General features: G+C 40.6%; 1 protein-coding gene across 1 annotated transcript in view; it reads right to left on the bottom strand.

The window, feature by feature from the left end:
• LANCL3 (LanC like family member 3) overlaps window positions 1–13,902 on the bottom strand; it is a 121,821-nt gene that overhangs the window by 11,221 nt on the left and 96,698 nt on the right. Inside the window, exons 3-4 of the mRNA XM_086387637.1 lie at window positions 13,078–13,275; window positions 4,188–4,395 (exon numbers count right to left, since the gene is read on the bottom strand). Of these exons, the coding sequence (XP_086243763.1) occupies window positions 4,188–4,395; window positions 13,078–13,275 (406 nt within the window). The remainder of the gene's footprint in view (window positions 1–4,187; window positions 4,396–13,077; window positions 13,276–13,902) is intronic.

Genomic DNA, 13,902 nt, shown 5'->3' with positions numbered 1-13,902 from the left:
TGGAGAATTCCACGGACAGAGGAACCCGGCAAGCTATAGTACACGGGGTCACAAAGAGTCAGACATGACTGAGTGACTAACACACATACACAAACACACAGACACACAGACACACACAGACACACACACACACACACACACACACAAAGCCCTGGTGTGGTAGAAAGAGGAAGGGCTTTGGGGTTGCAATACCTAACTCTGATAATTTCAAGTTAGATGAACTTTAGCAAACTTCTTAATCTGATTTTAAAATGATGAAGTTGCACAGTTGCATAAGATTATCTGTATAGATTAAAGACACCATATATTAGGGATCTGGGCAAAGAGCAAGCATTCAATACATGGTAAATATGCATTTTTTCAAAAAACATAGTATAGCAGAATATTTGTAAGATAGACAACCATTCCACTATATTTTAAGAGAAATGCACAGTTAATTTTGCTTCCTTATCCGACCTTTCCCCGCCAGGGTTTGATTTATTTACTATACTACTGAAATCATACTTTGTATAATATTTAATATCCTATATTTTTTAACCTAAAAATAACATGATAAATATTTTTGTGCTTTTCAAAATAACTTCTAAATGATATACAGCAATTTACAAAAGTCAGCAATGTGTGAGAGTTGCAGTTTCACTGCACTCTGACCTATACTGCATGTTATCATATTAAAGTGAAAATGATTGTTTCCAAAATATACCCAATGGTGCAAAATTCAAACTAACCAATTCATTTTTCTAAGAAATTCTGTAAAAATAAAAGTCAGAATGGTAATTATGGAACTAAAAAGAATTACAGATACATAGCATTACATATCAAAACCTATTGATTATGACTAAAATAGAACTCAGAGGAAAAGTCATTGATCTGAGTTGTTATAAAGTTGGAAGGTATTCTAATTAAGCACTTTTTAAAAACTGTAGAGAATAACAAAGTAAAGGGAATGAACATTGGAAAATAAAAAATAAAGGCAGAAAACAATTAATTAGGAAGCAAAAGAGGAAAACAAAAAGAATTAATAAAAACCAAAAGCCAGTTTCTTTAAAGGATAAACCACATAGACAAAATGCTGGTGCGTCTGGGGAAAAACAGGGCTTCCCTAGTAGCTCAGTTGGTCAAGAATCTGCCTATAATGAAGGAGACCACCGGTTGGGATTCCTGGGTTGGGAAGATTCCCTGGAGAAGGGAAGGGCAACCTACTCCAGTATTCTTGCCTGGAGAATCCCCATGGACAGCAGAGCCAGGCAGGCTACAGTCCATGGGGTTGCAAGAATTGGACATGACTTAGAGACTCAACCACCACTGGGGAAAAACAAAAGCATTAGAAATGCGAAAGGGCATGTAATCACAGACATGGGAAATTTTAAATACCATGGAACTGTACTTTTTGATCTTTACATCAAAGATTCAAAAAAAAAAATCCATATTAACTAGATGCTTTTATAAGAGTTTGTGTGTGTTAGTTGCTCAGTCATGTCCAACTCTTTGAAACTCCACGGACTATAGCCCACCAGGCTCGTCTGTCCATGGAATTCTCCAGGCAAGAATATTGGAGTGGGTTGCCATTCCCTTCTCCAGGGGATTTTCCCAACCCAGGGATCGAACCCAGGTCTTCTGCATTGTAGGCAGAATCTTTCATTGAAATCCCAATCAAATGTCCACAGGCTTTTTTAACTTCTGAAAAACTGATTCTAAAATACAATTGGAAGAATAAAAGAGAGAGTACAGCTAAGAAAAACTAGAAATAAATGAATAACGAAATAAGGTCCAGAAACAAACTCACACATTTATATAAATTCAGTTTGTGATAAATTTGGAATTTCAAATCATTGGAGTCAACAGACATTATGGGGAAATTTTGTTTTTTTTATTAAAAAACACACAAAAAAGATTTTTAAAAAACACAAAGATAGACACCCATCTGACACTATTTTATTTTTTATTTATTTTTTTTGACACTATTTTAAAAAGTAAGCTCTAAGCTAATCAAAGATTTAAAAGTTAAAGTAACTTTTAAATTGGTGGGAGAAATGGACAAAGGGGTATAAATTTATTTTAAAAATTAAAATAAAATAATAAAAGTACTAAAAGCTCAGTCGTGTCTAACTGTTTGCAACCCCATGGACTGTAGCCTGCCAGGCTTCTCTGTCCAAGGAATTCTCCAGGCAAGAATACTGGAGTGGGTAGCCGTTCCCTTCTCCAGGGGATCTTCCTAACCCAGGAATTACACCCAGATCTCCTGTATTGCAGGCAGCCTCTTTACCATCTGAGCCACCAGGGAAGCCCCAAAGTACTAAAGGTCCATGTAAATTAACATTATTTTTTAATCTTAGAGTGGGAAAGGTTTCTTTAAGTATAACACAAAATCTGGAAATTTAAAAAATTTGACAACTTTTTCAAGAGAGATACATAAAAATTTTGGTCTGACAAAAGACCATGAACTAAGCTGAAAGAAAAATGGCAAAGTAGAAAAATATTTATAGCATACACTGACAAAGACTTACAGTACTCAAAATAAGCATCATAACAGAAAAAAAAATGGGCAAAGATAAAGACAATTTAAAAATACTTCTGGATTTAATGACTTCAATTTAAAAATTTTTCTGACAAGTGTACCAAAAGATATGTATTGGATATTTGGGAAAATTTTGTTTGTTTTAGTAAAGACTGCACATATACTAAGTGTCCATTACTTAAAGATTGGTTAAATTAATCATGGTACAACTATAATAAATAACTATATAGTCATTAAAAAATTGAGCTAGATCTACATAAACTGAAATAAAGGGTGTCCCTTAACAATTGTTTATTTAAAATTATAAACTGCAAATAGTTATGTATAGTACAGTAACACATACATAATTGTAGGTTTTTATTAAAATATATATACATAGATATAAGAACATACATTTATGCATAGAGAAATGTCTGGAATGATATAACTCAAATTTTTAGTGATGATAACATTGAATACATACACTGCAGATACTCTGTGACAGGCACTGTTCTAAATGATAAATGAGGACATTATGCTAAGTGAAATAAGTCAGGCACAAAAAGACAAATACTCCACGATAACACATGAGAAATCTATAACAGTTAAACTCGTAGAAGTAGAGAATAGAATGAAGGTTGCCAAGGGTCAGGGTGTAGGAGGGGAAATGGGGAGTTTTTGCTCAGTGGGTAGAAAGTTTCTGTTATTGAAGTTGAGTAAGTTTCAGAGATCTGTTGTATAATACTGTGCCTGTAGCTAACAATATGGTACATTTAAAAATATGCTAAGAGAATAGAGCTCATATTAAGTGTTCTTACCACAATAAAAAAATCACAAATAGACATACCCCTTGGCCCAGTAATTCTACTTCTAGGGATTTACCTTACTGATATGGTGGCTAGGATGGTAAAGAATCTGCCTGCAATGTAGGAGACCCAGGTTTGATCCCTGGGTCAGGAAGATCCCCTGGAGAAGGGAATGGCAACCCACTCCAGTATTCTTGCCTGGAAAATCCCACGGACAGAGGAGCCTGGCAGGCTGCAGTACATGGGGTTGCAAAGAGTCAGACACGACTGAGCAACTAACACACTTTCATACCCATAGGTGAACAGCATGATATATGTACAAGATTATTCATCATAGCATTTTAAGTAATGCAAAACACTGGAAAGAATCCAAACTGCCCTCCATATGGCTTATTCATAAGATGTAATACTGCTGCTGCTGCTGCTGCTGCTAAGTCGCTTCAGTCGTGTCCGACTCTGTGCGACCCCAGAGACGGCAGCCCACAAGGCCCGCCCCTGTCCCTGGGATTCTCCAGGCAGATGTAATACTACACAACAACAAAGATGAAAAGTCCTTTATTTACTGATTGAGAGTGATCACTATGATAGCAAAATGCTACCATTTGTATCAAAAAGAGGGACAAAATTTTACATATACACTTATCTGCTCATATATATATACACACACACACACACACACACACACACACACACACAGATATGTATAGCTCTGAGAAGGTAACTAAGATACTGGTAACCATCTCCTGGGAAGTGAAGTAAATTGCTAAAATGCACCATGGAAGTATCTGTGTTTACACTTTTAAAACTATGTGACTATTACTTGTTCTGAACATTAACTGGATTAATATTTAGAAAAACAAAAAAACATGCAAAGAAAGGCTGACCTTTGGGCTCGGTAGATGTATTTAGAGTTTCCGGTGAGCCGGTAGAGCAGCAGGAAGACATAGGCACTGCCAGCCACCCCGTGGCAGATCCCTGGGCCCTTCTTTAGCAAGCCCTTCTGCCATGTGAGTTCCCCACACCGGATACATGTGTCCAGGTACTGTGGTTTCTTGGAAACCAGATAAGCTTTGGCAAACAGATAGGCAATTCCTGTAAAAACATCACAGATATTAGAGGTGATTTTCAAGGCTTAATACTATAGAGTGAAACTTCTCAAACTGGAAGAGGCCCACACATCAGGGTACTGGTAAAATATCCATTCTAATCAAGTAGGTCTAAGGTGGGGCCAGGGTACTACATTTCTAACAATGACCCTTCCAGGGGCCACATTTTAAGTAGCAAGGCTATAGAATCTTCCCCAAGGGAGTCTTATTGTACCTGTGAGATTTAAATTGTTTGAATTGTATGGTGATTATCAGTACTGAAAGAAAGAGCAACAAGTGTCTAGTCAGATAAAATCCATAATTTGCAAATGGGTTAATATTTGATGACAAATACCCTGGTAAGCATTACCCATGTCTTGCTATTTTGGAAAGGCTAAATGTTTATACAGTTTGCCCATCCCCCCACGGACGTTCAGAATTTGTCATGTTAAAAGTATTTAAAACTATACACCTTTTCTTAAGAGACAAACTGGGAGTCCTTCCAAAAACAACAATGATTCCAAGTGACTTGGCCAAGACTCTGGCTTCAGCTGTAAAGTGAGGCCCTGCCATCTTGACTGTTCCAAAGAAAGATTGTTCCTTCAACACTGCTCAACCAAGGCAATCTCCATTACACAGGCAGGAACGGAAACAAGAGAAGTGATAGCTATTAATAGAAACCATTTCCCCCACATTCCAGGTGCTCATATTGGGAGAGGAGATTAGTAGCCCAAGATTACTCTCTCCTGCCTCGCCAGAGAGGGACAGACTGGAATTTAGTAGATATTTGGACTAGCTCATCCATCAGGGTTATCTCTGCCTTTGTCTGTGACTGGCCTATTTTACAACTGTGTAGAGACAGAAATTACCTTGTAGAAAACTGACAATAATGTAAATAATACCTGTCTCTAGAAACTTCACATTCTGTCTGATAGATGTTGAGTTGACTTCCCTCAGTCTTTGTGGAAGCAGCTAGTTTTTGCATCTATGAAGCAAACTCATGTCAGCCTTCTTCCTGGCCTAGAGATACATCTGCTCTTTGGAGATTCCTTTGAGCCAGTTATAACACTTTTCTCTGGTTCCCTCATTAATTTATGAGTTAAATAAAATTGTTGACATGTTTATTTTATATTTGTCTGAGAGTCATGATTTTATTCTCTTTTAAATATGTATCTTTGGAGACTTCCCTGGAAGACCATGCTTAAGACTCCATGCTTCCAATGCAGGGGGCATGGGTTTGATCCCTGGTTGGGGAACCAACATCCCACATGCCTCACCATGTCGCAAAAAAGGGGAAAAAAAAAGGTATTCTTTAACACTCTATGATGAACATGAAGAGGAACTAAAAAGCCTCTTGATGAAAGTGAAAGTGGAGAGTGAAAAAGTTGGCTTAAAGCTCAACATTCAGAAAACTAAGATCATGGCATCCGGTCCCATCACTTCATGGCAAATAGATGGGGAAACAGTGGAAACAGTGTCAGACTTTATTTTTCTGGGCTCCAAAATCACTACAGATGGTGACTGCAGCCATGAAATTAAAAGACGCTTACTCCTTGGAAGGAAAGTTATGACCAACCTAGATAGCATATTCAAAAGCAGAGACATTACTTTGCCAACAAAGGTTCGTCTAGTCAAGGCTATGGTTTTTCCTGTGGTCATGTATGGATGTGAGAGTTGGACTGTGAAGAAGGCTGAGCGCCGAAGAACTGATGCTTTTGAAGTGTGGTGTTGGAGAAGACTCTTGAGAGTCCCTTGGACTGCAAGGAGATCCAACCAGTCCATTCTGAAGGAGATCAGCCTTGGAATTTCTTTGGAAGGAATGATGCTAAAGCTGAAACTCCAGTACTTTGGCCACCTCATGCGAAGAGTTGACTCATTGGAAAAGACTCTGATGCTGGGAGGGATTGGGGGCAGGAGGAGAAGGGGACGACAGAGGATGAGATGGCTGGATGGCATCACTGACTCGATGGACGTGAGTCTCAGTGAACTCCGGGAGTTGGTGATGGACAGGGAGGCCTGGTGTGCTGCGATTCATGGGGTCGCAAAGAGTCGGACACAACTGAGCGACTGATCTGATCTGATCTGATGAACATCCAACAACGGGCTCTCCTCAGCCAGTGCTTTCTAGACAACCACTGACAATGGTCACCTATAGCACTATCCTCCTTCAGTTTTAGGAAGAAAGTGTCATTTTCACAAAGAATGATTTTTAAAAGAATTTCACTTAGTTAATTACGCATTCATTCATTCACTGTATCCATTCATTTGAAAGTGTGCATTGATGATCTGCTGTATTTACAGCACTAGGCAGGGCCAACGCTTCATGGGCGGGTGACCTGTACAGCCTCACAAAGGACCTCCAGGAGGGCCCCACACTGTACTGAAGGCTCTGATGTTGCCATCTTGAATTTCTTAATCCTTTTTCAAAAAGGGGTCTGCGTGTTTATTTTGTATTGGGTCCTCCAAATTATGTAGCCAGTTCTGGCCCTGGGTAATATAAAATAAATGATAACTCAACACAATGCCTGCCCTTCAGGAAGGCACTATCTAGAAAGGGAGAAAATAATATGTACTTGTGACAGATACATAAGACACGCAGTTTACGATGATGTTGGAACATAAAATGAATGGCACTGAAAATCATACTAGAGGGATCAGAAAAGTCTAAATTCCCTGAGGGAGACTGTCAAGGGAAGCTTTGCTAGAAGTCAGGCTTTCTCCAGAACTATGTAGTATACATAGGAAACTGCAGGCTGGAGGAGAGGGGGAGAGAGCATTCTAGGATTCAAATCAGCAAGGGCAAAGATTCTAAGCCACGATAAACAAGTCACATGGAAACCAGTGGGGCAGAGTGTTCTAAGCAACAGGATAAAGGAAGGGTAGATTGCATTCACATTTGGGATGATTTTACAAGTCCAATTGGGCACCTTGGAATGTATTTGTGGGTGGTAGGGAACCAGTGGGAGTGTTTTGTTGTGAATATTTTCGTTTATCTTTTTAATGATGATTACTGTTATAGACAAAATGCCCCACTGTGCAGTCAACCAAGACCTGAAGAACGGCAATAGGGTAGCTATGAGCTGAGCGTGTCGGCAGAAAGATGACAAAGAGGCTAATGAAAGAGACAGCTCACAGGCTTGGTGGCTGCTTAGATATTAATTATCTACTATATTCCAGGACAGTAGTAGGTACTGAGATTTTTAAAAGCCCCTCCTTTCATAGTCTTTACAACCTAACTGGGTGCATTCATTAGGCCATGTGAGGGGAAAGCAAGGCATTGTGGAAGCACACAGGAAGGCTCCTAACCCACATGTGAAGGGAGGAAAGACCCACGAGGAATGTGACACCATCTAACACGGGTACTGAGGGTGAACCAGAAGCCCTTGGCGCTTTATCAGATCCCTTTTCTTTACCAGCAGGTGCCCCATCTCCCAGCTGCTGTGAGTTGGCTGCTGACAAAACTCACAGTTTCCCTCTTCTTGGAGGATATGCCCTCAGTCAAATGGGAGGCTATGCAATGCACCCCCACCCCCAAGCAATTTCGGCCAATAACAGACATATAGGTCAGCTCCCTCTGCTTTAAGGTGGACCAACTCTGCAGTGTAATTTGTGGTTCTTAGCTCCCCACCTCCAGAATCCAGGTGAAGCTCCTGTCTAGGTGAGACAGAGAGCCCTTGGCCACCCAGCTTCTACTCTGTCCCCTGGCCACTCCTCCCCTTCTCCCTCTGTGGAGCTTTTCATTTCAGTAAAACCAAGTCACCCCCACGGTTCCCTTCCTTCACCATGTTGGCTCCATGCCTCTGACTTTTCTTGGAATAAACTTCTCACCTTTCTTGGTCTGGCCAACTTATCCCAGGCATCACCTCCTTCAGGAAGCCTTCCTGGAATCTGGAGAAGGACCCTCAGAGATGCCTCCTCTGAGCTCCCATCAGTCCTACAACTCTGAGCACTTATACAGTTATCATATTTAAATTACTTGTTTTTAAACATAATAACCTTCTTTTAAATTGAAGTATAGTTGATTTATAATATTATATTCATTTCGGGTGTACAGGATAGAGATTCGGTATTTTTACAGACTGCTGCTGTTGCTGCTAAGTCGCTTCAGTCGTGTCCGACTCTGTGCGACCCCACAGATGGCAGCCCAGCAGGCTCCCCTGTCCCTGGGATTCTCCAGGCAAGAACACTGGAGTAGGTTGCCATTGCCTTCTCCATTTACAGACTAAACTCCATTAAAAGTTATTATAAGAAAATTGTAATTCCCTGTGCTGTACAACATATGGGCTTCCCTGGTGGCTCAGATGGTAAAGAGTCTGCCTGCAATGCAGGAGACCCGGTTGGATCCCTGAGTCACGAAGATCCCCTGGAGAAGGGAATAGCAATGCACTCCAGTATTCTTGCCTAGAGAATCCCATGGACAGAGGAGCCTGGCAGGCTACAGTCCATGGGGTCGCAAAGAGTAAGACACAACTTAGCAACTGAACAACATACAACATATCGTTGTTGCTTAGCAATTTTATACATGGTGGTTTGTATCTCTTAATCCCCTAGCCCTATCTTGCCCCTCCTCCCTTCTGCCCACCCTCTGGTACCCACTGTGCTCATGTTCAGTCGCTCAGTTGTGTCCAACTCTTTGTAACCCCATAGACTGTAGTCTGCCAGGCTCCTCTGTCCATGGGATTCTCCAGGCAAGAATACTGGAGTGGGTTGCCATTTCCTTCTCCAGGGGATCTTCCCAACCCAGGGATCGAACCCATGTTTCCTCCATTGGCAGGCAGATTCTTTACCACTGAGCCACCAGGGAAGTCTTCTGGTACCCCATTGGTACCCACTAGTTTGTTTTCTGTATCGGTAAATCTGTTAAAATTACCTGTTCTCATGTCTGCCGCCCCTCATATTGTGCCAGCTAACTAAGGGCAGGTACTCTGTCATGTTCATTTTTGTTCTCCAATCTATGTCATGGTGTTTGACCCATGTCAAGGCCTCCACAAATGCCTGCTGACCCTGTAATGTCTCATTTCTCACCCCAGTTCAGGCGGATGCTGAAGTGGAGATGAGATATGTGGAAGGAAGATGGGCTGAGATGGTCCCATTGCTAAACCAGGCCACTAGCCCCTGGCAGCTTAATGGATATTGATCCTGGGGTTCTGGTCAGAGAGAAAGGGCCTCTTCCTGCAGCTCAGATCAAAGAATGGTACATGGAAGGGACCTTGAAAAACTCCTAAACCTATTGTCTTCTTACATAACCTAGAGAAGTCCACAATCAGATGGCTTAATCTAAAAGGAAAGGATGTTGGCTTTCTTTGCTTTTGCTGGGAACACTGTCATGTCATCATGGAAACACTGATTATTGTCCACTGACATGAAACTGCCAGGCAGCAATGATATATGTCTTTGCCAAGTATTAATACAACTAGGAAAAGGAATTATTACTTAAGAAATATGGTTTGGGAGACTGAATCTTTGAAAACATGTGATCTAGCAGAGCCTCATAATAGTCAGACTTGGTACATATTATTTCAACATCCTGTAGAATCAGCACACAGGTCCATTCTGGGATCTGTGATTGCACTGAAGCAGGCACTGTACAGTGTACACTACAAAGCTTAGTGGTCAAAGACACCCGCATGTACAAATCCCTGCTGTTACCTATTCAAAGTCACCCTTGTAATTCACTATACTTCAATAAAAAAACAAACAACAAAGAAAAAAGTCACCTATCCAGGAGCCCTCATGAAATGATTAAAAAAAAAAAAATAGCTACAGCTGTGTTTCACCCAGAGTAAAGGAAATGAACTGTCAGTGTGACCACAATAATGATGTAACATAATGCCATCCAGACTTTATTTTAGCCATGGCATTTGTTTTAATGATTTTGTAAATAGTTTTCATCTTGTATTTCAGAATCACTAAGGTGAGGAAGGGGTCAGGTGAATCTGCCTGCATCTAGTGAGAAAAACTCGACGTTTCACTAGGTATTTATAAATGTGAGTGTCTGCAAATTGTTGGGGCCATATCCCTCAGGAACGGCAAGGGACCACAGGATAAAAGGTTTCTGTAGTGATTAAAAAAAAAAAAAAAAAAGTTTTCCTACTCCATCTCCACCTACTCCTTTCACAGATGAAGAAACAAAAAAGCACAAAAGAAACAAAGTGGTTTTCTCAAGGTTACTTAACTGGTTAGTGTTAGAGCTACAATTGGAATCCAGAGTTATTAATTTAAGAGCCCAGAAGTATATTCACACTGCATAAATGATAACTAAGGCTGTCACCTGTAGAGGTGGGTTGAAGGAAATTCAACAGGAAACAATTATAGTGGGAGATAAGATATCATTGAAGAAATTCCACATTGTGGACTATATCTGACAGGTTTTTAATCACAGAATCAGCCTGCTGCCCCAAACCATCTGTACTGTTCATAAATCTACTCTCAAATAAAATGCTTTCCTCATACAAGTGAGAATTATTTTTCTAGGTCATCTCCTGCTTTAGAATTTTTGGAGAGCTTACTGTTGCCAACTTCAGAGGAATCTTGATTTTTAACCTGCACTTACCAGATTCGTAATCCCTCTTGGTGCTATTTTTACCACATCTCTTAAAAGGAAGACCGATACCCTTGAGAATGGAAGTGGTAGCAGACATAATGGGCTCCATTTGGTTGTTTATTCATTTGTGAACTGGCTTATTTTTGGCAGTCTGGTGAATACGTGGGTTGAATGCTTTTGCTTTGCAACCTACATTTAATCTTACCAAGACACTGAACATGAATGATATATGAGAATAAAGTCCTCAGGGTAATGAATCCTATGCTGTACTGTTATGGTCCATGATTTACAAAGACAGATGGGATGTACAGTAAGAATGGAGTAACTATCTTTCAAGACCCCTATATCAATTAAGTGACCCAGCCACTTATTTTAGCAGACAATCTGCCCACTCTTTACAGGGCTTCTACTATACATTGGATCCTTTTAAAATAGGCTGTATTTAATTTGGGACATTTCCAAAATTCAAGGATCCTGGGGTGCTTGAAGGATATCCAATGGCCACCATTGCTAATGATCAAAGGGAATAGGAAATGAGAGTGTTGAGCATAACATGAAGAAATATCATTTCCAGAATGGTAAATAAGTGCTGTTTTTCTTCAAGAAAAAGTTCAAAGCCAGAAAAAAAAATGGACTCAAATGATCACTGGTGGGAATTAGCCTGGACATAATGTACAATGCCCTGGTGGTGGTACAAGCACACATAGGAGCCTTTGAAGTCCTCCCTTAAGTAAAAGTGGCAGGCAGAGAAAATCTAGCCAATGGACTAAGACTTCTATTATTTGTCATCTCAGACTGTATGGAAATAAAAAATGAAATTCCACTTGGATTAAAGAACATTACATAGGTAAGGAGGGGAAAGGAAGTAATAAAAATCAGGTAACAAACTAAAGACAAATTAAATATATTTTAAAGCTGTATTCACTCATGGCATTGAAGCATAGCCTTGAAAATTAAATACACTGCTAATCAAAAATGTGCATTATTTCAGTATTTTAAGTCTCTCCTCTGGCCAATAGACCAAAATTAATTGTTTTCTCTGAATTTAATTTATTTTGAATTGCATCTTCTCTAAGGCCTAATTAGTGGTATAATGGGGTTAAAAAGAAAGAAAGAAAGTGAAAAGATGGGGTCTGATAAGTTTCTAGGCTCAATTCCAGAGAGTTCACCCCAAATGGCTTCTCATTTCTCTAGACTTTTCATTAGGTGATAATGGAAACTGTCATTTGAAGACGAATTACAGAACAGTCCATCTTAAACCTTATTGTGCATACAAATCGACTAGGGACCTTGTTGAAATGTGGATTGGGAATCCCTGGGGCTGGGGTGGGGCCTGAGATTCTCGATATCCAACAAGTGTCCAGGTGGCCCATGCCACTGGTCCAGGGACCACGTTTTGAACTGTGAGGTTCCAGACCTGCACTGTCCCATGAAACCCCTGAGCACCTGCAACATGGCTAGTCTGAATCAGGATGGGTTGTAAGTCTAACATATACACGGGATTTCAAAGACAATATTTCAAAACTGTGAAATCCTACTAGATTTTTAAATTGGCTGCATGTTGAAATAACATTTGGGGTGTACTGAAAGTGTTAGTCACTCAGTCGTGTTCAACTCTTTGCGACCCCATGGACTATAGCCTGCCAGGCTTCTCTGGCCATGGAATTTCCCAGGCAAGAAATATAGGAATGGGTTGCCGTTTCCTACTCCAGGGGATCTTCCTGACCCAGGGATCGAACTCCAGTCTCTTGCATTGCAGGCAGATTCTTTACTGTCTGAGCTACCAGGGAAGCCCCTTGGGGTATACTGGGGGTATATCTATTATGATAATTAATTTCACCTGTTTCTGTGGTTTTACTAGGGCTACTAAACAGTTATTTCATTTGTGGCTCATATTTTATTGGAGAACACTAGTTTAATTTGTATGCAAATAGATACTGATCATTTATATTTTAAACACAGGATCATTTCTAGAGATCTTTAACTGATGGAGACTTTTCTGCCTTTGAAAAGTTTCCTCTTGACCTTTTCACCTCCTGTGGTAATGGTGTAAGGTGAGAAATACCCTCACTTCTCAGAAAAGGCATGTGTGTTTGGCTAAGCCCGCTGAAAGGCAATGTTTTCAGATAAGAATGGGAGTGAGACCTGGGGCTCCGTGGCACCAGTGCACCAGCTCATTCTCCCTCTCGATGGCCTCGCCGAGCTCAGGGGGCCAGTTGCAATTCTGTTCCTGCTCCATAAGGAAGTCCACGCTCTGCCACACCAGCTCCTGGTCCGAGGGCTTGAGGTGCTCATGGTAAGAAAGAAGCATCTGGAGGATGGACGATAGGCCATGAGCTGCTCCTATACAGACAAGAGAAGCATTGTTAATTCAATTGGGAAGAGGACCAGTTTGAAGTTAATCCATTAATATTAAAAACTTGAAGATGTCAGTGGCTGAATCCTGTTTCCCTGTGCACAGGTACTACTGGCAGTGATTGTATAAGCTGTTCAACTTTCAGCAAAAATAGGCCAATGAATTCACAATCAAGAATAAAGTATTTTAGTCTTTAGTGAAATTCCCTGGTGGATCAGTGGTAAAGAATCCGCCTGCCAATGCAGGAGACCTGGCTTTGATCCCTGGGTCAGGAAGATCCCCTGGAGAAGGGAAGGGCTACCCACTCTAGTATTCTTGCCTGGGAAATCCCATGGACAGAGGAGTCTGGTGGACTACAGTCCATGGGGTGGGTTGCATAGAGTCAGACATGACTGACTGACTCTCTCTCACACACACATACACACACTTGTTAAAACAGTTACCTTTCTGACAGGTAGATTCTGAAAATAAACATGAAATTATGCTTTGAAGTATCCATCAATATTTATTTTCAAATGGCTTTTTAAAAGGTTCCCAGTGATAGTGATGACCTATGTAAAAGCGGCTATTAGAGACTGCCTTCCTCCTCCAGGCCTTGGCCAAAACCTTCACTC

Source organism: Bos grunniens, chromosome X (assembly GCF_055505025.1).
Source record: "Bos grunniens cultivar Pamir isolate PY7600 chromosome X, Bosgru_T2T1.0, whole genome shotgun sequence".
Taxonomy (NCBI): Eukaryota; Metazoa; Chordata; class Mammalia; order Artiodactyla; family Bovidae; genus Bos; species Bos grunniens.
This window is presented reverse-complemented; position numbering and strand designations above follow the sequence as displayed.